The sequence below is a fragment of the Euleptes europaea genome, chromosome 11 (genome assembly GCF_029931775.1).
Source record: "Euleptes europaea isolate rEulEur1 chromosome 11, rEulEur1.hap1, whole genome shotgun sequence".
NCBI classification, from domain to species: Eukaryota; Metazoa; Chordata; class Lepidosauria; order Squamata; family Sphaerodactylidae; genus Euleptes; species Euleptes europaea.
Window position 1 is genome coordinate 4,778,963 of NC_079322.1, and position 22,344 is coordinate 4,801,306.

The 22,344-nt window shown below is 45.8% G+C and overlaps 1 protein-coding gene across 2 annotated transcripts in view; it reads right to left on the reverse strand.

Moving 5' to 3' along the window:
* Window positions 1-22,344, reverse strand: part of EPHA5 (EPH receptor A5) — a 168,075-nt gene that overhangs the window by 41,774 nt on the left and 103,957 nt on the right. For both annotated transcript variants that reach the window (XM_056857022.1, XM_056857021.1), the window contains exons 4-5: window positions 5,464-5,588; window positions 3,015-3,174 (exon numbers count right to left, since the gene is read on the reverse strand). In XM_056857022.1, coding sequence (XP_056713000.1) covers window positions 3,015-3,174; window positions 5,464-5,588 — 285 coding nt within the window. The remainder of the gene's footprint in view (window positions 1-3,014; window positions 3,175-5,463; window positions 5,589-22,344) is intronic.

Consider the following 22,344-nt stretch of genomic DNA (forward strand, 5'->3'; position numbering starts at 1 on the left):
GGAGATTTTTGGGGCGGAGCCTGAGGAGGGCGGGGTTTGGGGAGGGGAGGGACTTCAATGCCATAGAGTCCAATTGCCAAAGCAGCCATTTCCTCCAGGTGAACTGATCTGTATCGGCTGGAGATCAGTTGTAATAGCAGATCTCCAGCCAGTACCTGGAGGTTGGCAACTCTATCACAGTGTCCTGTGTTGCCAGAAATGTTATGATGGCACTTCCAGTCCACGCTGTAGTGGGGGGGATCCCACATTTGGGGGGGAGACTTGGAAGCCCTAGTGGAGATAAAAAAGCAACAGAAGTAAGACTTTTCATTCTATTCTTGTAATTTTAAAAGGACTTCCTGGGGGACACTATATCTTACCACTATAGATTCCCCCCCACTTCCTCTATATCACCCAGCTCAACTTATCTTGCATTTCCTTGTCCAGTGACTGGGGGGGGGGGGAGGAAGAGAGATATACCCAGGAGTGACATCAGGAGGCAGGATGAGTCGTGCTCGACCAGAGGAAGGCAGCCTTTTTTGCCCAGGTGCTGAAAAAAGCAGCGGCCTCTACCTGTAGGCGCTGTTGATCTGCCAGCAAACCACAGGGCGAGGAGAGGGGGGTGGGACTTGGCCAGCCACCCTGGGAGGAAGCAGAGTATAAGCCCCAAGCCCACCAGTCCGGCAAGTCACTGTTCAGATGTGCCAGGGGGTGATGACCCACATTCTAGGTCAGTGATGGCGAACCTTTTAGAGACCGAGTGCCCAAACTGCAACCAAAAACCCACTTATTTATCGCCGAGTGCCAATGCGGCAATTTAACCTGAATACCACCCCCAGAGGGGGCCCAGAGGGAGAGGCTAGGGTTGCCAAGTTCCTCTTCGCCATGAGTGGGAGGTTTTTGGGGTGGCGCTTGAGAAGGGCGGGGTTTGGGGAAGGACTTCAGTACCATAGAGTCCAATTGCCAAAGTGGCAATTTTTTCCAGGGGAACTGATCTCTATTGGTTGGAGATCACCTGTAATAGCAGATCTCCAGCTAGTACCTGGAGATTGGCAACTAGTTCCTTAGTGTTTTCTCTCTACATATCAAGACAAATGGAAAGGTGTTTGGAGGATAGCTTGTGGGCACTTCAAAGGTGGAATAGGACTGCACGCCCCTCCGCCCGCACAGACCCAGAGGGTGCCGGAGAAGCCGCTGGAGGGAAAGAAGGAAGGAAAGAAGGGAAGGGAGGGGGAAAGGGAAGGAAGGGAGGGAGAGAAAGAAAGAAAAAGAGAGAGAAAGGGAGAAAGAAATGGAGCAAGGGAGAGAAAGAAAAGGACAGAGGGAGACAGAAAAAGAAAGAGGCCATTTATGCATGGGAGGTTTTGCCTTGGATTTGCCACTCGGTGGGGCGCGGCGGCAGGCTTGTGAGAGGCGAGCAGGGTGGGGCAGAGGGCGCCTCCTTCGCACCCACCGACCAGCCATGCCCCTCCGCCCGCACAGGCCCAGAGGGCGCCGGAGAAGCCGCCGGCCATGCCGAGTGTGAGCGCTCGGCTTCTGTTCCCCGCTCTCCCACCCGCCTGGCTAGCCACGCACGCTCCAGCGGCGGCAATGGCGGCAGCTTCTGTGGGAGAGTCCGGGGGCCACCGCCAATGATGTCGGAGGTTCCCCACCCCTGGGCTACAGCCTCCCCCATCCGGGGTGGGGCAGAGCCGGAAAGGCCAGCGGAACCGTGCGTGCCGGCAGAAAGGGCTACGCGTGCCGGAAGTGGCACCCGTGCCATAGGTTCGCCAACACGGTTCTAGATGCTAGAGGAGGAAAGAGGAACCACACAGGGTTGCCTGGGTCATTTTGCGCTCCCACAGGGCAACAAGGCAATATACTTATTTCTATCTTCCTTCATATCACCACTCGTTTTAAAAAAAAATGCCCCAAAGATGCTTTACACTAATAAATTGAAGGACCACAATATATATCTAGAACTCTTTAAGCCATCGGATTGTTAATTTACACATCTGAAAATCAAAAAGGAAAACGTATGTATTAATAAACAATTTTTTAAAGTACGCTGAATCAGGTGATGCACCAATCTCTAGCCTAGTCCTATCGACTCTGACTGGCAGTAGCTACCCTCAGGGCTCTGGTGGAGAGAACAGCTGTTGCCAGCTATGGCCGGCCAATAAAAATAAATAAATAAATACGGAGCACCAGGAGCGGATCACTGCAACAAGGACCAACAAAGCAACTTCCAAAGGTGTGATGGAACACACTCTCCACTTGTTTCCAACAGAGTCAAGCGAGGATTTCATCTGAGCCTCTTGGCAGAAGAAGCAATTCCACTCTCTGGGGGTCTCTGAAGAAAGCCCCAAAGCTCTTTTATTTGGTCCCTCACTGTATTCGTGCTGAGTACCCAGATCTCTACCTGTGCCAATCACCCTCCCTTCCCCTCCCCACAACAGTCACAACAGTGAGGTAGGTGGGGCTGAGAAAGCTGTGACTAGCCCAAGGTCACCCAGCTGACTTCATGTGGAGGAGTGGGGGGGAAATCCAGTTCACCAGATTAGCCTCCACCGCTCATGTGGAGGAGTGGGGAATCAAACCTAGCTCTCCAGATCAGAGTCCACCGCTCCAAACCACCACCCTTAACCACTATACCACACTGGCTAAAAGCAGCTAATTAAGATACCACAGACTATTTCTGACAATGAAGAACCGAGCAATTTTTAATAGACATGTTTAGAAAATGGCCATATAAAGGAAGTGTGTGGGAAGTTCCTTAACAATCAGGCTTGACAGATGCTCTAAGTTTAAATAACTCCTTAAGTTCTATCTCTCAACAGGCTGAATGAGAAGAAGCAAAGTTGGGAAAGTTGGGTTAACTTGCTGAGCCACACTAAAGAATGATACATCTGAACACAACAGGCCAAGAAAGGCTCAGGGGAAACAGCGAGGGAGCCCGGTGAACCCCCTGCAAAGGTTCAGACCCTGCAAAGGTACAGACCCTTTTTTAGCAACCGTTACAGAGACATGGGCACGCAGTAATTAAGATGACTTACACACTGGGCTGGTTTCGAACTCAAATCTTCGGCTGAAACCCCCATACCCTGCTGCGGTGCGTGCTCGGATCTGGAAGACATATGCTGAAGCTGGTTTCAAGCCGTCGGCAGTCACGGTGGTTTCCTTGGATTTTATGATGGTATAGCTGGTCTCTTGGTCCTTTTTCAGAAAATACCCACACAGGCATAATAAACACAGAGAAAGGTCAAACATTTAAATGACAAGCATGAACGGTAATTACTCTATATGGGTGTGACAGTTGGACAATGAAGAAAGCTGACAGGAAGGAAGTTCATTCATTTGAAACATGGTGTTAGAGGAGAATTTTATGGATAGCCTGAACTGCCCCTAGAAGTCAAAATAACCAAACTGTGGCTTTGGTCATATTATGAGACGACAAGAGTCACTGGGAAAGACTGTCATGCTAGGAAAAGCTGACGGCAGCAGGAAAAGAGGAAGACACGACATGAGATAGATTGACTCTATAAAGGAAGCCACAGCCCTCAGTTTGCAAGACCTGAGCAAGGCTGTTAATGAGAGGAGTTTTGGAGGTTGTTAATTTATAGGGTTGCCATGAGTTGAGAGTGACTTGATGCCAGTTAACACGCACAATAGCCTCAGGTCCGGTGTGGGCATCATGCTCCTGTCTCTTAACCATGCATAACAGTTTGGGAGCAAGCCACAGGCGTGATTTCCCATCTCCCTTCCCTTCTTAATGTTTACCACAATGTAGAGTTGTATCTACACCAATTATAGTCGACTTCAGCTGTGGTTCGTCAACCAGTTTCAAACAAGGGATGAGCAGGCCAACAGAGAAGTCCAAGACTTGATTGTGAAATCTGCTCCAACTGGATTTCATAAATATCCCTACCTAAAATACTAATTGAGAGCTCGCTGTATCTGGCATTAACCTTGATGCAGACCTCTCGGGGAAGAAGCCCTGATGAGCCAGGATATCTACATTAATAGAGGCGCTGTGGCTAAGTGGAAGAGAAGAACAAGAAGAGTTGGTTTTTATATGCCAATTTTCTCTACCATTTAAGAAAGAATTAAACCAGCTTGCAGTCACCTTCCCTTCCCCTCCCCACAACAGACACCCGGTGAAGTAGGTGAGGCTGAGAGAGTGTGACTAGCCTAAGGTCTTCAATGCCATAGAGTCCAATGGCCAAAACGGCCACTTTCTCCAGGTGAACTGATCTCTGTCGGCTGGAGATCAGTTGTAATAGCAGAAGATCTCCAGCTAGTACCTGGAGGTTGGCAACCCTACCTAAACCTCTGTTTTTCGCCTGAGTCAGACACGAGCTGCAACCCTGGCAGAGCTGAGGAAGTGCCCCTACAATCTCATTCATAAAAATGCTGCCCTTCAAGAAAGCCTCTGCGAGAAGCGCCTCTTGCATAAAACAAATATTTTCATACTAAGGATTGGAGAGTAAATTGGGGTGTGTGTGTGCTGATGGCTCTCTGTAAGGTTGAAAAGGTCAAGGCTGGAGAACCAGCAGTGAAAATGACAGTGCCTCTATAGAAACTCCTGGCTGTGGAGGGTTGAAAAGCTTCTCAGAGCTTGGCCAGGCAATCTTACAGATTGCATTTTCCATCCCCCCCTCCCTTAGGCTCTGGGGTGTCCCTGGGCTTGCAGCGTGAATAAACCCCTCCACTGCAGTGTTGGCTTAGTTCTTCGGAAGACAGAATTCGCATCTGTGACTTAAACAAACATTGCAAGTGATGTGTGCACAACAGCTCAGTTTACACTAAAAGATACTTCAGGGCTTGTCAGCCAGGTTGCCAGCTTTTAATATTACAATTACAAGCAATTTAATTACAAGCAATAAATGCGGCTACAACCTTCATTGGCATCAATATCAATGCATACGCGTGGTTCAGAAATGCTCTCTCTATTGAACTGCATTCTTGTGGTTTCATAACCAAATCAATTTCTGGGAAGCCCAACTCCATGCGCCATAGCACAGCGCCTCCGAGATGGGGGAAACCCCCAGGTTGAATCTCACCTCTGGTGTGAACTCACCAGGTGGCTTTAAGCAAGCCACGCTCTCTCAGCCTCAGCATCCCCATCTGTAATATGGGGATTATCACAGGGCGGGTGTGAGAATTACAAGGGTATGAATTTGAAGCGCTTGAGCACACTATATCCAGGCCAAATATTATGAGAGATGATAAAAGAAGGGAGATGAGATGACGACAGGGAGGCATCCGGTTCCCACGCACCGCTTCAGTCCTAGGCAATTAGTCATCTTAATTGTAATATGATACAATGGGAGATGCTTTCATATATTTATTCAACAGATGTGACATGCTGATGAAAAGCACCCCCACACCCTCACACACACTCCAAGCTTTCCTAATCACTTCCAGGATAATCAGTCTGACGCTGATTTACGCCTGCCAGCTCCCCTTTCCCTTCTCCTCCCAGTGAAGAAAGGACCAGCACACCTTTTCAAAATACTTGATTTCATACTCCAGGATGATGCCGTTGGGTCGGTCTGGCTCCTGCCAGGAAAGCGAGATGCTGTTTTTGCTGACTTTCCCCTTTTTTACATTTGTGATGGGAGATGGAGCTGTAAAAGAGGACAAGAAATCAAAACCAAGTCAGAACAACTGTTAGCTTAAACTAACCCAGGGTCAGCCCCTTCTCACAACGCCCAGTTTGTCCAACACGGAACAGCCCTGTGCTTTGAGGAACTGAAGTGGTAAAGAGTTAGGAGTAGAGCTGCCACCTTTTTGCCTGGTAGACTCTGGCCCTTGACCTCTCCCGGTCTCTTCACCACAGTGTCGAAGCTCTTTCCCTTAACAAGAGCGGAAGGGTCGCTTTGATGGAGCAGACTGAGCCCAGCATTTTGTCTCCAACAGGAGCCAACCAGATGTATCTGTGAGAAGGAGGCTGTCAAAAAGCACAGCGAGATTTCAGGTCAAGTACAAAGCCAGGCAGAACATGATGCCAGAGAGGAAGAGGAGGGAGATTGCGAGCCTTCGGCATTCTGAACCTCTAGAACAACGGCTTGGGGTTTGGAAAACACAACTTCTGCATCGAGTTTCTATGCTTTAAAGACAAGAGGCACAGCAGGCCGAAACTTTCCTTGCTTGCAAGCTTGACATGCCAGTGAGAATTTCTGCCTGCCAAACAGCTGAAGGGCACAGAGACCTAGCCAGAGAAAAGGTGGCAATTCTAGTTTTAGTAGTTTTTGACAACAAAAGGGATAAGGGGGGAAGAATGACAGAAACAAAGGCAAAGCTTGGAGATTTTCCCACACCACCTCTCAAGTCTACTTCACAGAAAATCATTTTCCTACATTGATATCGCTTCTCGCCCTGTGTAGATGGTCAGCTGTTGTGATATAGTGATTGGAATGCTGTACTAGGATTGGGGAGAGGTGACTTCAGATTAGGATGCCACGATGCAATGTGCATGACCATGGAGAGGAACTTGCTCAGCCCAAACCACCTCATAACATTATTGTGAGGATGGCGGAGCTCCCTTGCAGTAAGGGAGAGATAAAAATGAAATAGATACACGGAGAAAAAGTGACTGGAATGATGCCTGCTGACCACCTGTTCCAGGTGACGTTGATTCAGATATAGGTGTGCACTTAAGAAGCCTTAGGTAGCTAGTTGGTATTCCTATATATTAAATCAGGGTTCCCCAATGCGGTGCCCATGAGCGCCACAGCGTCCGCCCACACCTCTCCTTGTGCCTGCCAAATGTTTTTAGAAAGTGGGTGGGACCAGGTGGGGATTTTGTCCTACAGAGCTTCTGGTTTCCACTGAAGATTTGATCGGCTGGGCAGATTTTTTAAAAAAGGTTCCCTTTTGTTGCTGGCTCCTCCTCCTGTGGCAGCCATTTTATGGCTGCACCCTCCACACTATATCAGAATGCCAAAGGTCCCTGCAGGCTGAAAAAGGTTGGACACCCCAGTATTAGATCCTTTGTCTCCTGGCAAAAGGTGCACCTGAACGACATTGTTTGGGGTTTTTTGTTTTGGGGTGAATTAGAGAATCTTTGCTTCCATTTAATCTTTTTTTATTAAAACATCACTATTAGCATCTTTAAGATTCACTGATTTAAAAGAAAGTAATACCATCCACTAATTCCAGAGAACTAATTAAAGGAGAGTGATTACCAGAGTCCCAAGGAAATCCCAAGGCAAAGAGTTTGTACTGAGATGAAGCTGACAATCAGATTAGACTCCCATGTTTACAGGTTTTCAAAATCACTTTCCAACAATAGCTATCTATCCCAGCTGAGAGGGCTCACATTCTTGGCTAAGATAGGTATACCTGTGCATGTTCTAAAAACTGTATAAATGCATTCTTAATAGTTCTAATCACATATGGGAACATAAGAAAAGCCCTGCTGGATCAGACCCAGGCCCATCAAGTCCAGCAGTCTGTTCACACAGTGGCCAACCAGGTGCCTCTAGGAAGCCCCCAAACAAGACGACGGCAGCAGCATTGTCCTGCCTCTGTTCCAAAGCACCCAAGATAATAGGCATGCTCCTCTGACCAAGAATGTTAAAAAAGTAGTGATTACAAGTTATTCATAAATACGACTGTCTGTTGGACTGTCTTTGAATTACATTGTTACTTCTGCAATTACCTGGACGTTCTTGCTGTTCTCGGGTGCTCCTTCAACCTGGGTCCAGTACACATTATATCTATTACTACTTCTGATCTACTAGAGCACACAGCAGTCTGTAGCTCCTTTCTTCTCCGTCCCTCTGCAGGATTGAGCTATTCTGGGTTTCTGAATTCTCCATCTGGCGTATCTCAGGGCCGAACTAGACATAATGCTTTTTAAAGAGTTGGATTGAGACTCACTTTCCATGCAACCACACAGTAGCTGGTGTGCAATGTCATTCTGAAAATCAGTAGGAGCCTGATTCAGCTTGGAACTGCAGTGTGGAGGAAAGAGGCTGCAAAAAAAGGAGGAGATCTCTACTTGGGGTCATTTCAGCTCTGGAAAATTACACAAAGCAAGGCAGGATTCCTCCCTCCTACACACACGCATGCCACCATGCCAAGAAGAATTGGACTCCTGATAATTTTTAAAATGCATGTCTGTGGGGAAAGTGAGTTGGGTTCAGGTCTGGCTTGTGGAAGCATCCTCCATGATCTTTGCGGCGAAGACCAGCGACTGCTCCCCTGTATTTCTGGCCTTTGCCATGATACTACAGATCGATTATAGCTTCAACGTCACCTGGATGGCCCAGGCTAGCCCGTTCTTCTCAGATCTCGGAAGCTAACCAGGGTCAGCCCTGGTTGGTACTTGGATGGGAGACCCCCCACAGAACTCTAGGGTTGCTATGCAGAGGCAGGCAATGGAAAACCACCTTTGAATGTCTCTTGCCTTGAAAACCTGGTGGGGTTGTCATAAGTTGCTTGTGACTTGAAAACACTTTCCATCACCACCATGTATGAAAGCTCTGAGCATATAATCAATATCCTGCAAAAATTCAGGATACAGATGGCATGTTCTGAGTCTGTACTGAAAGAGTTATGCTCCATCTGTGGGGGTCAGAAATGGAGTAAGCCTCTTAGGCCTGGCATCCAGAGAGATGGCCTTGATCCCAGGATTTTGACAGTGAGTCTCTAGTACAGAGATCTCTCCCTGGAGCACTGGTTCCCAACCAGGGGTCTGCGAGAACTAAATTAAGGTCCGCGAAAAAAAGTTATAAACCCATAATAAATTAATATTTTTAATTAAAACTTCTCTATTATAAAAATATATATTCAAATATTATTCTAAGTTTAATGTTTAACTAACAGTTATGATTAAAGTTTATTTTCAAATTCTTGGAATTTTTATTTTGAACCTTGGGGTCCCTGCACCGAACAAAAAAGTCCTAGTGGTCCCTGGTCAAAAAAAGGTTGGGAACCACTGCCCTGGAGGGAAGGGGAGAGGCTCTTGTGGAGCAGCGGGTATATCTGCTCGACACGGGGAAGAATGGAGGACAGCCTGTGAGGAAACATCAAGCTATCCGTCTAATGAGTTGTATGTCAAGTTACTGGTCCCAAAACACCATGAGGGACAGGGAGGAACTCTTTCAACCTTGTCTGGGATGAGATCTGGCAACTTGAGCAGAGGACACCCGATTTAGGCAGAGGTGTGTGGCAAATTGCCACCAAGATCATGTCTTGAGGGGTGGCTCTTGGTTCTTCAGTTCTTAGCTGATGTTTCTCCTTCTATCTTACTGGCTCCAGGGTCCATGGTACGGAGGGTTCTGGAGTCCGGGTCAGTATTGAGGTGCCAAAACAGAGTTTGCGGGCTTTGTGGGTAGTTTTAAGAGTAACTTGGAGTTGTCAGTACTGGAGCTATCTGCCTGAAGGAGGCCTCACCATTACAGCCAACATTACATCTCAGCGCACAACTCAGAGACAGAACAAGCAGCTCCGTTTGGCTTGCTTTGTGAACCTTTGCCCATCGGAGCAAACCTCAGCTTTCTATTCTGTTCCAACAAAAAAAGACACTAGTCCTGCCATTCTGTGAAAGGTAACCACACTGCTGGCACCTCTTGGACATTGGACAGCATCCAATGGGGGGAAAGGTCCTCAGAATAAAAGATGGTAAACAAGGCTGGAGAAAATGGAGGAAGAAAAGGAGGGGAAATATTGAGGAGAAGGATTGGAAAAAGTAGAGGCAAATGCTGGAAAACGTAGCTCACTGTTCTCTGAGGAAAATGATGCCAATTGATACTGCTGTTGTGGTGGTTGGAAAACTGAGTGGAAAGCCATAATTCCTTCTCCTTCATTGTGCGCATGAACTCAAAAGGGGGGAAGTGTTTCACATCTACAAGTCTGGCTTTAAAACATTCTAAAAGTAGGTTTTGCATATGTGCAGAGCTGATTGGTATGAGCTCACAGAGACCACAAGGAAGAACACGTCTAATCTGACTTTATGCTTATTGAAACCGTACCTGTGTACGAAATTCATCTTGTGCGAAGTAGCCCTCAGATGATCCGCATCACAAGATAAAGCAACCTACCAAAGGGGGTGAATTTTTATCAAGCCTAGGAGCCCTGCTTACTACTGGTCAGACATCTAGACTGGACGACTGCAATGTGCTCTACTTGGGGCTACCCTTGAAGTAGCCTTGAAGATCAGACTTCACAAGGCTAATAAATGTTTTAAATTAATAAAAAATAAGTAAATACCGTCTATGCCCTAGTAAATACCAACTGCTACTGAATCAGGGCCACGCCCCCAGGTCCTGCGGCACATGACCAAAGGGACCAGCCCTAGCAGCTCGTCAAAGGAAGGGTCACCCCAGGCAAGTTTTAGGGGCTGATACAGAACAGCAAATTGTTTATTTTTTCACCCACTGTGGAACATGTGCTGCTATTTGGACCTCTGCCTCAGTTGAGACTACAGTTGCATAGTCACCTTCTTGAGGTCTGCTCATAAAACCCCCCAGACTTTCAAATCTACTTCTGCCCTCCTGCATCCTTGCCGCACAGTGCCTCTTCCGGGACTTGACCCCTTTTTCTGTCATGTTCAAACTTCATTTTCCATCCCTGCATCAGTTGTGACCTCTGGATAAAGACCCTCTGATCCTGCATCCTCTCTTCCAGTATTTCTAAATAATTGTTTCCTTCTCTACTTCATCCCCAGTCCTTTCTTCAGCCTTTGAAGATGAGCTGTGAGGCCAGCCTGCTTTTTAAAGAAATAATGCTGCTGTGGAGGTACGCCTAAAAACTCCTATTGGATAATTATTTAAAATACATATACCCTGCTTTATCTCCTCAGACTCAAGGTAGCTAACGGAACAGCAAAAGCTGTCAAGAAGACACAAATGTCAAAAACATCCAGCAAAAAGTCAAAACCAATACGCAATTAAAACTGTTAAAGTGGCAAAAGCGTTTTGCACTTAGGAGTCATCACCACACTTAGCCATCACTAAGAATGACCAGCCCTGACCTGGGTGGGCCAGGCTAGCTGGAACTTGTCAGCTCTTGGAAGCTAAGCAGTGTTGGCCCTGGTTAGTACTTGGATGGGAGACCCCCAGGGAAGTCCAGGTTTGCTACACCAAGGCCGGCAATGGCAAACCACCTCTGAAAGTCTCTTGCCTTGAAAACCTTACGAGATAGCCATAAGACAGCTGTGACTTGATGGCACTTTCCACCACAACCAGGAATGACCAAGTCCTAAATCCTAGCCATAATGCACAGCTTTTTCATTTTTTATGATATAGCTCTATGGGGAGCGCTGTATCCACTGGAGTCCCCCCCCCTCAAACTGCACCTTTGTGATTTTTAAGAACTGGCCCTCTCTGCAGCGTTCGTAACCTCTGTGGGTTCGGCACTTAGTGTCTAGTGACACAGCTCTCTTCCACCTTCATTAGTGGCTCTGTCCAGCTGGAGGAGGGGAAAGAGATACGAGGAATGGGTAAGTGCAAACTCAGACTACCTCAGACAGGCGGTAACTGTATCCTTGCAGAATCTTCCTCAAAAGAAGTGTTAAATTGTAATGGCAAGATAAAGACCAATTAAGTGTGTTCAATCGATCTTTGCGGTTCTGGCACAAATCTGCAGCTACCACACATCTAAGTTACTGGAGAGAGAAGGTATGCATCTTTTAGCTTTCTTTGACAAACAGAAAACGTAATCCAATCTCAGCAGTTGGACAAAGTCTGTAATCATTCCATCTTAAAAGCTTGAAATGAGATCCCCTGCAATACAATCGGTAGGGGAAAAAAGGGACTTCCATAAAACCTGCCCTGGAAAGGTCACTGGTTCTACAAGGACGATATCCTCTGAATAAAAGGGAACCGTGGAGGCTCAATCTCCCAACAGTTCCCGAAAGCCAGGATAAGCATCTGTGGAACTAGAAAGGGAAATGAAGGAACATCTTTTATCCTAATTGTTTACAGACAATTGCACATCCATGTTAATTTTTTTACAACGAAGCTTCAAAACACTTTTCACAAATAAGAGTTGTACATCAAGTGCCTACAACGCCCTTCTACTGACCACATTGGGACAAACCCGGTGATCTCTGTGTGAGAAAATCAATAAACACAAATAAGATGAAATTACAATGTTCAGAAACCAGTGGGAGGGACACATTAATTCCCTGGACATATTATTACAGGCCTAAAAGTCACTCTTCTACAAAAATACTTCAAAGGTAGTACACAATGTGAAAGTGCTGAAGTAGATTTCACCAAAAAAAAATCAAACATTATATGTCATTCTGGCTTAAACAGATTTTCCTTCACCTATCTATCTGAAGAAGTGCTTTGTGACACATGAAAGCTCATTTTGAAATAATATTATTATTTAAGATGCCACTGGACTTTTGTTTTTCTTTTATTTAAAGGACTGCCTCCTTCTGTACTGTTTAGCCCCCCAGATAAGATCTTTACCTCAGGTTTTGACACAAGTCAAAGGGCAACAGTCCAAGGGCTCCTAGCCCATGGTTCTTAGTACATGGCTTGCCACCTGTGGTCCTGAAAGAGCCAGGTAACGAAAGAGGTTGAAAAAAGGAGAAAAACTTTGTATGTAGGAATATCAACATCAATTCCAAGCATAGCTAAAATCAGATTAAAGCAAAGAATTTTAAATAAAAAGTTAAATATTAAAAACGGTGTATAAAAAAGCATAAACAGTAGTTACATATATGGATACCATTCCCTAGTGTAAAAAAAGTTTTTGTAAAATTACAGTTATACACACGGGGATGTCACAAATTTACAAGCTTCTTTCTTATGACCAGGTACAGTTATTAATAGCATAAAATACTGTACACCAAATGCCAAGAGGCTTTCCTCAGTGGTTTAAATCTGTACAATGCACACCATACAACGTATTTGTTAAAATGACAACCTTCTTGACCAAAGTACTGAACATCCTAAAAATAAACAGAAAAGAGAAAACAATTGGTTTAGATTAATTATTGTGTATTTTATAAAAATTAGAAGCACTATATAATTCTGAAGGTTATTAGGTAAATACATTTAAATTACTCAGACCTGGGTTTGTGTGGGGATTTCTGCTATCAATTCACAGTGAGAACCTGCAGAGCTTTCAAGGCAAGAGAGATCTTCAGAGGTGGTTTGCCATTGCCAGGCCCTGGTATTCCTTGGTCTCCCATCTGAATACTAACCAGGGCCAACCTTGCTTAGCTTCCAAGATCTGATGGGATCAGGCTAGCCTGAGTTACCCAGGTCAGGACAAACAGCCATCAAGTCACAGCCAAGTTATGGCAACTCCATAAGGTTTTCAAGGCCAGAAAAGTGCAGGAGCTGTCTGCTGCTGCCTGCCGCTGCCCAGAAACCCTGGACTTCCTTGGTGGTCTCACATACAAGTACTAACCAGGGTCAACCATGCCTAGCTTCTGAGATCTGGTGGGATCAGGCTAACTCAGGCCATCCAGGTCTACTCACACTTATCAGGTGTAACTTTTTAACATAAAATTGGCATCTGTCTTTGTTGTTATAATTAATTAGCACCACTGGAGATAATTTTCACCACTATCAACAGGGATGGCAAAAAAAGTGCAAAATCTGAATTGAATTCTGGCACCACCAACCAAAATTCAACATTAGCTTATATATACAACCAGTTCTATCTGGAGTTATCTGAAGAAGTGAGCTGTGGCTCAGGAAAGCTCATACCCTGCCAGAAAATATTTTTGTTAGTCTTTAAGGTGCTACTGGACTCTGGCCCTTTTCTACTACTGCAGACAGACTAACACGGCTACCCACTGTGAATTATCTGGAGTTAGACAGCACTGAAACTGTACTTTGCAGAAAATTCCTTTCAGATCACATGATACTAGTTTTTTTTAAACCAAATCCATTTCTAATCTATTTCCGGTGCCGTAGTGCCCAGATCCTTTTCCAATTTCTTTAGAAATTCACCGATTCTGTCTTTTAAATCTTCAATGTACTCAGAAGGGTATGCTTAGGATGGCATTGTAAGAGGATGTTATATAATCCTATTAATCCTCTTGTACCATTACGAACAAAAGCCACTCACATGGAGTCTTTCCTAGGTCCTTGATATTAGTACAATATGCCTGATTTGAAAATATTGAAATAAAAATTGTTTCAGTCTTCCCATAATCTCAACTGCTTCACCACATAACGTGAAACAAAAGCTACTCTAATATAAGACGGCAACATTATGTACCACCCTGTTTTATTTATTTAAGAGGCCTGTTCTATAAAGCAGTAAAATGTGTGTGTGCACATAAAGAACACTAGACTGCCTGGCAGAACAGTTGTAGATGAGGTTGCTCCCTGGTTTAGGGTTACCAGGCTGTGCCAAGGAACTGGCAAGACATGGGGGTGGCGGGGGTGGTGCAGCATCACATGCTCCAAGACATCACTTCTGGGAAAACCTGAAAGTGATGTTGGGTAGCTCTAGGAATCACTGGAAACTATGGCAAATCCACAGAGTTCCTGGCAATTCCTAGTGTCACCCAACTTCTTTTCTGGATTTTCCCTGGAAGAGACACCATGGCTCACACCACACTAACTTAAAAAAAAAAAACTCCTGCCACCATTCTGAGCAACCCTATCCCTCTTATATCTGTTTATTTTACCCACAAAGTTTTAACAAAGGCTGCTTTCAAATTATGATGCCCACCCAAAGTGTAAAGTGGTATAGTCCATTTGACTACCCCCCCCAACTGTGATGTATGTGTGGACTCGGCTCTGTAAACCTATATGTGGTTTCACAAATGTTTCTATAGACCTTACATCATATATCTAATTCCAAATGACAGAGCCAGGGAGAGTCGGGAGGAAGCCTCAGGTTTGCAGAAAAATCTGAAATCTTAATACACACAGAGACACAAATTGGGGGATTAAAACTTTCCAAAATAATAGAAACAACACCTGCAACTTTAAGATTTACCAGAAGATTTCTGGGTGACCAGAAGAGATCTGGGCATCCTCCATGATGACCCAGCCAGAAAATTCATACTGAATCTCAGAATCTAACAGAATGTGTTATAGAAAGACTATAACCATCAGAAAACTTATGAATCAGCAGTGACAGCTGCAAAGAAATATGAACTATCTGCGACCACTGCATCAGCTAGTTCACTACCATTCCAATTATTGAAGGTATCCTGGCATCTGCTCACTCCTAAATCTGAGCCTTTATTGTTTCATGAACTGACAATTAGCTGTAATACTTATGCAAAGGGGGTTTTGCTGACAAAATATTGTGAATGTACGCAGATCTGGATGCTGGTTGTAACACAGGTCAAAGAAATGTCTGATACATTGCCTGTCTGTTTATGGGCTATTTTGACTAGTTACCATGATGGACATGTACAGGATCCTGGGATCTGTGAAGGCCACCACCGTTGCCCTGGATGCTGGTCCACAATGACTGCCAAAATCATGTAAGGATCACATCAACAAGCCCTTGATGTCGATCACAAACCGATCACTGATTCCGGGAAAACTAAAACTAAATCCTGACCAGATAGAGATAACGCTAGTTGGGAAGATAGAGATCTTGAACAACATTGTATTTCCCAATTTCAGTGTGGTTCTGCTGACCCTTGCTGAGTTGGCTAAAAGCTTAAGGGTCATACTGGATTCAACATTACTCCTGAAGGAAACAAGTTAGTACAGCTGCAAAAAAAAAAAAGCTTACTTCCAACTTAGTTTTGCACAGATGATGGACCCCCTACCTTTACTTGGCTCATCTGACCACCTGGATCCAAGCCATGTTAACATCAAGACTAGACTACTGTAATGCATGCTAGAAAGGTCTCCGCTTGAGCTCAGGGGGTACAGAATGATGCAGCCTGTTTATTAATATGCACTAGGAGGAGCGTGCATATTACTCCGCTCCTGCAGTCACTCCATTTTCTGCCCAGTGGGGTCTTGCCTCTGCAGGGTTCTCTGAGAACCCTGCACAGGTAAGCACTATTATGCAGGTGTGCTACTTACGAAGGCAAAATGGAGCACTGAAAATCTGAGAAAGGGAGATATCTGTATATCTGCTTTCCTTCCAAACTTTCTAGCTCCACGGTTCTCTTGGGAGAGCCACGTGTGCTGTCCCCATGAACCCAAAGAGCAACGTTTACGTCCACCCTTGGCATGACGCCTGCACCTCCGGGAGGCTCATAAAGTATTGCTGCTCCAGCTGCTCCTCCTGGTGGCTCAGATGGAGTCCCCGTTTAACAGCTGGAGAAAAAGGGGAACAAAGAAACTCAACCTAAAAGTCAGCGGAAACCAAAGCTAAACACGATCTGATATGACAACCAAATAAATCTATTTTTATTATACATTGTGCACAATTGTATTTAAAAACATAGGGCATAATATACAGGCTTCCTAAAAAGCACAAACATTACCAACACATAACAGTTGATGTTAGTCCCTAAAATGGCCAAAATCTGACCAGACGCATCTCGGCCTTTTACAGGCCTTCCTCAGTGGTCATACATACACATACATACACAATTTTTCTATTTACAATTTTTCAATGCACACGTAAATCTATTCTGTGCCTTTTATTCTGTGTGGCTTTATGTCAAAATAGTTCGTCCATGTGCCTAAAAACATGGCTCATGGCTCACACCTGGTACCCATTGTCCCGCGTTTCAGGATATGTATAACATCAACAAATGTGAAGAAAAGAACATTGATGTTACACACATCCTGAAATGCTGGACAGCAGGTACCAGGTGTGAGCCGTGAGACATGTTTTTAGGCACATGGATGAACTATTTTAACATAAAACCACACAGAATTAAAGGCTTTTATATATATATTTTTACCTTGTACAATGTTTGTGTATATGTCAGGATGTGAACTGTAAAATTGCAAAAATGTATGACCACTGGGGAAGGCCTGCAAAAGGCCGAAACTCGTCTAGTCAGTTTTTGGTCATTTTAAGGACTAACTGTTATGTGTTGGTAATGTTTGTCCCCGTGTAACTCCGTGCCTCCTGAGCAAGTAAGCTGGTTTCACCATGGAATTCTGCCTGGAGGTTTTGCACATCCGCAGCCCCAACTCCTGCCGCCGCCGCCCCTTGCTCACGGCATCTCTGTGTGCTTCTTTTGTGATCTGAGCATCTGTACCCCATACAAGTTTCTGAACAACATTTCTCTGGGTTTCAACAGATCAGCTTTCATTTTGCTTTGGACAAACAATTCATGTGTCAGCTGATGAAAGGGATCTCCTGTGGCAATAGGGGCAAAAATGGCTGAATTCTGTACTGTACTGATGCACACATCCAAAGGGGTAGTTAAGGAGTATTATACATCTGCTGACAATTTTCTGAACCCAAATTAAAATTTCAGTATGTGTCAACTTAATGGGAATGGGACCAAATGCTTTTTTCATGTCTAAGCACCTCATCTTTCTTCCCCAGATCCATTGCAAAAGTCTGCCATGTGCTTTGAAGCTGTGCCAAAAAAACTCCAGAAACATCCCATCAACGGATGAGATTAAATAGATTTTATCAAATGTCAGCAGCTAACCAACAACAAAAGCAGAGCAGTTTTAGTACACTGAAGAAAACAATGCTGCAACTTTGCCATTATGGGACACATAAGCCAGCTGCCAAAAGGCCAAGAGAGCCAGCATCTCCTCCTCCTCTCTCCCCTGTGCCACGCTGGATGCCAACACACAGCATGGTGCTATTCACAAGTTACGGTCTTACCCCGTCCTCATTCCTTGCAATCCACAACTGGCGAAGTGGGCAGAGAAGTCCGTCAAGACATGACTGGTATAACTCATCCTTCTCCAGAAACTGTTGTTAGTTCATAGACACTATAGTTTGTTCATGCACTGTCTATGCTATAGGAACTTGGAGTTGTCAGTACTGGTTGTCATAGACACTACAGTTCGTCCATGCACTGAGTATTCTCTGTAGGCTAGGGGTCCCCAATGTGATGCCCATGTTTTCAGAAAGTGGGCAGGGCCAGGTGAGTCTTTTGCCTAGCAAGGCTTCTCACTGGACACTGGAGATTTGATTGGCATTTTTTTAAAAAAATGTTGCTTTGGCAGGAAAGTACGAGGGAGCTCTTGCCAGCAAATCCTTAGAGACCCTTCGTCAGGCTTTCACTTTGTAATTAAAACGATGAAGATAGCTGCTACCACCACAGCACAAAGGTCTTCACTGGATATTTAGGGGGTGGAGCCTGAGGAGGGCAGGGTTTGGGGTGGTGAGGGACCTCAGTTGGATATAATGCCATAGAACCTACCCTCCAAAACAGCCATTTTCTCCAGGGGAACCGATATCTGTCATCTGGAGATCAGCAGTAATTCCAGGAGATCTCCAGGCTCCACCTGGAGGTTGGTAACCCTAGTCTCCTGAGAGGCGGCCGGTCTCCTTCCTCACGTCTGCTTTTTGTTTCGCAAGAAGTCTAATGTACCAAGATCAATAGGGCAGTTTTAGAAAGAAATCAATACTGCACTCAAAGAAACCTCTTTCCCCCCAAACTAGTTACTGACTAATAAAAACCCCTTCTCTGCTCTAACAATTATAGCTCACGCTGTAAAGTAAAGCCTGGAGTTTGGTGCCTCCGATTTAGGTGGCGTGTTTAGTGGTTTGGCTTTAATATTAGAATTCATCAACGTGATTGATTGGTGTATCCTAGAAAGAGGCAGTGTGGGCATGGAAAGAAATTTCCCACACACTTTAAAGCTGGCTCATGTGAGCCTCGCAGCCAAGCCAAAGGACGCAGTGGAGAACCGGGGCAGGCAGAGACGGGCCGGCCCGTCAAGCAGAAGGAACAGGAAGTGCCACACATTTCGCTTTGTATTCCCTGAACTTTTCCATCATGTCCCAAAGAACATCCATCATGTTCTCAAGAACATCAGGAAGGAGTTACATAAACTCCCAAGGTTAGGACAAGCGTGTGTGTGTATGTTCAAACACAAATTCCCCTTTAGAATCACAGAGTATGGAAGGGGCCATCCAGGCCATCTAGTCCAACCCCCTGCTCAATGCAGGATCAGCCCACAGCATCCCTGACAGGTGTTTGTCCAGCCTCTGCTTAAAGACTGCCAGTTAGGGGAGCTCATCACCTCCCTCGGTAGCAGATTCCACTGTCAAACAACTCTTATTGTAAATATTTTTTTCTAATATCCAGCTGGTACCTTTCTGCTCACAATTTAAACCCACTCGGTATGGCAAAGAAGCCGGTTACTCAGTGCACTTTCCTGAATTCCCATTATTTATTTATTTAGTTATTTTTGCCCTGACTTTGTGAAGACCCAAAGTGGTCTACAACATCATCCTCCCCTCCACTATTTTATCCTCACAACAACAACCCTTTGAGGCAGGCCAGAAGATCAGCCACCCACCAAGTGTTCTCACCCTCCAGATTCCAGCCTCCAGGTGGGACCTGGGGATTCCCCCGGAATTACAGCTCATCTCCAGACTACAGAGATCAGTTCCCCTGGAGAAAATGGCTGCTTTGGAGGGTGGTGGACTCAATGGCATTGTACCCCATTGTACCTCCCCAGGCTCCATCCCCAATCTCCAGATGTTCCCCAACTTGGATCTGGCAACCCTACCCGCCCCCCCCCCCTCCATCCCCAAGCAATGGTTGGCGGGACCTGACAACCCTATGGCAATCCTACAGGGTTAAAAAAGAATCTTCCAAGATACTATCTAATCGCTGGAGACACGGAATAGTGAATGCTGGTACCTCTCATGGTGGAGATATCCATATGTATAAGAAGCGGACTTTGTAAGAGTTGTCAGGGCAAATGCTGGACATGGCAGGAAGCAATACATACAGGACTCTCAGTAGTGACTTTCAGATATTCTCAAAGGTACAAACCAAGAGGTTGTACTTCAATTACATTTATTGGCAGCTGCAAGAACTATAGCTGAAGAAAAGGAAGCACCGCTACTACAGGGCTTGAGGTTAGGGCTGTTGGAAAAGAAAATTCGGTAAAATTCGGATTCGGCAAAATTCGGCCCATTTTTATTCGGGAAATGCCAAAGTCCGAACTCCCCTGCTTCGGGTCTGTGCAATTCAGCATGAGATCCGGAGTTCGGGGAAAAATTCGGCCGACTAAAGCCATTAAAAACACAATCGCACCTTTACGCGGCTCCGGGGGGGGGGCATTTTGGAGGGTAGAGGTCCCAAACTTTCAGCGTACCTTGAGGGGACCCTTCTTGCAAGAACCCCCAGGTTTTGTGAAGATTGGGTCAGGGGGGGCTGAGATATGGGCCCCGAAAGGGGTCCCCCTCCTTAATGTGCATCTCTGACAATGGGGGTTTGCAATTAGCAGAGCTTGCTACCCACTCCGGAAGCTCCCAGCCCCAACAAACAACTGAGCTGGGGGGAGCAAGGGCGGGGCAGTTGCGAAGAAGTTTGCAAACCATGCAAAGCAACTCGTTTGCAACCATGCAAACCATGCAAAGCAACACCTTTGCAACCATGCAAAGCAACATGTGACGCCTGGGAGTTTGCAAACCATGGAAAGGGACAGAGGCAGGCTAGCTATGCATAAGGAGCAGGAGGGGGTGGAATTTCCCCTTTTGCATCGGACTCGGGACCAGGCAAATGCATTCTTTAAGTCACAATTTGAAAACCAGTTTTGAGCAAGCATCAAAATAGACCTAACCGATCTTATGAATGAGGGAAAACCTGAGGACACACAACTGAAGCCCCCCCTTCAAACCAGGGAGAGAGAGACGCGAGGGGGCACACACACCCCTGGCAGAATGGGCAAAAGCCCCCTTTGTCTTCCCCCACCCACCCACAGAAACCTCTCCCTCCCCACACACACACAGACTCTGCTTCCCCCCCCCACACACACACAGGAGAAAAATTATAGAGAAAAACCCCAAAATGGGTCTTACTGTGGATGTCTTTTGTTCCATCTTCTTCGCACCTGCCAGGCCCTTGCTCCCAGCAGCTCAGCTGTTTGTCCGGGCTGGGAGCTTTAGGCGTGGGAGGCAAGCTCTGCTAATTGCAAACCCCCATTGTCAGAGATGCACATTAAGGGTGGGGGGACCCCTTCCCGGCCCCATATTTCGCCCCCCTTCGATCCAATCTTTACAAAACTTGGGGGTTCTTGCAAGAAGGGTCCTCTGAAGCTATGCTGAAAGTTTGGGGGCTCTACCCCCAAAAATGTGCCCCCTACAGCCACAGAATGGCTCGAATGTGCACACGTACCCCCCCAAGGGGGATTTCTCTCTCACACAAACAGATTCTCTTTCTCTCCCCAGGCCGCGCAGCAGCTGGGCTCATACACTCAATCGCGACTGATTGGCCAGAAGAAGACTCAGCTTGGCCACCGATTGGCCGTGGGAGAATGCTGCTTAATAACTGACGGTTATGCTGCTGCGCCGAACCCTGAATTTGCCGAATTTATTCGCCGAACACCCCAAACTTGCTGAATTCGGCTTCCCGTTTTCCCGCCTTTTTTGAGTTTGATTCCATCCGAACTAAAAACCGCCGAATCAGGGGAAATTCGGCTGTTTTTTGGTTCAGGACGAACTGAATCGACAGCCCTACTTGAGGTAGGGCAAGCAAAGGGTTGCCAAGTCTGCTATAACGGGAGAGTCCCAGCAACCTGTCGTTTTGCCCACAAGAGCCTGAAGTGCAGGTGGGAGGGAACTGGGGGGAGGGATTGCGGCATGCACCAACATCATGCCGGTGTGCGGCTGTCACTTCAGTAAAAGCTGGACACGACTTCATAGATGCTCTAGGAGTTGCAAAAACTGTTTTTTATGAACAGTGCGGTTTTGTATGGAAGTGACGGCATGGACACTCTAGTTGTTGATTTTTTGTACTGGAAGTGATGTCAGTGCACCAGCATGATAATGGGGCACCATTTCCCTCTCCCAGCTGCGGCCGGGCAACCCTAGAAGGCAGTTGAAATGTTCTTTACTTACTGGGAAAGGAACTTGGATGGGACTTCCTGTGTTTAACTGATCCAATGACCTGTTAAATTCCTTGTTATACTGGATTTATATGACTATTTGAAGAACTCTGATTCTGTCCCTTTCAACACCCTTGTTCTATTTTATATCCTGCTTGTGTATTATGTTTATATTTTGTGTTCTGCCCTGACCTAGATGGCCGAGGTTGGCCTGATCTCAGCTGAGCACTGAAGCTAAGAATGGTCAACTTTGGTTCGTACTTGGATGGGAGACCACTAAGGAAGTCCAGGGTTGCTGCACAGAGGCAAGCCATAGCAAACCACCTCCAAATATCTCTCACCTTGAAAACCCTATGAGAATTTTCCACCACTACCAGATCACTAAGAGAGGTTTTCTTTTAAAAAAAACAAGCAAACAACCACACACACACTAAAACTCCTAATTTATTAATAGTGGCGAGGTCTTTAGTGACCGGGTGTTCCATTTCTTCCATGTTAT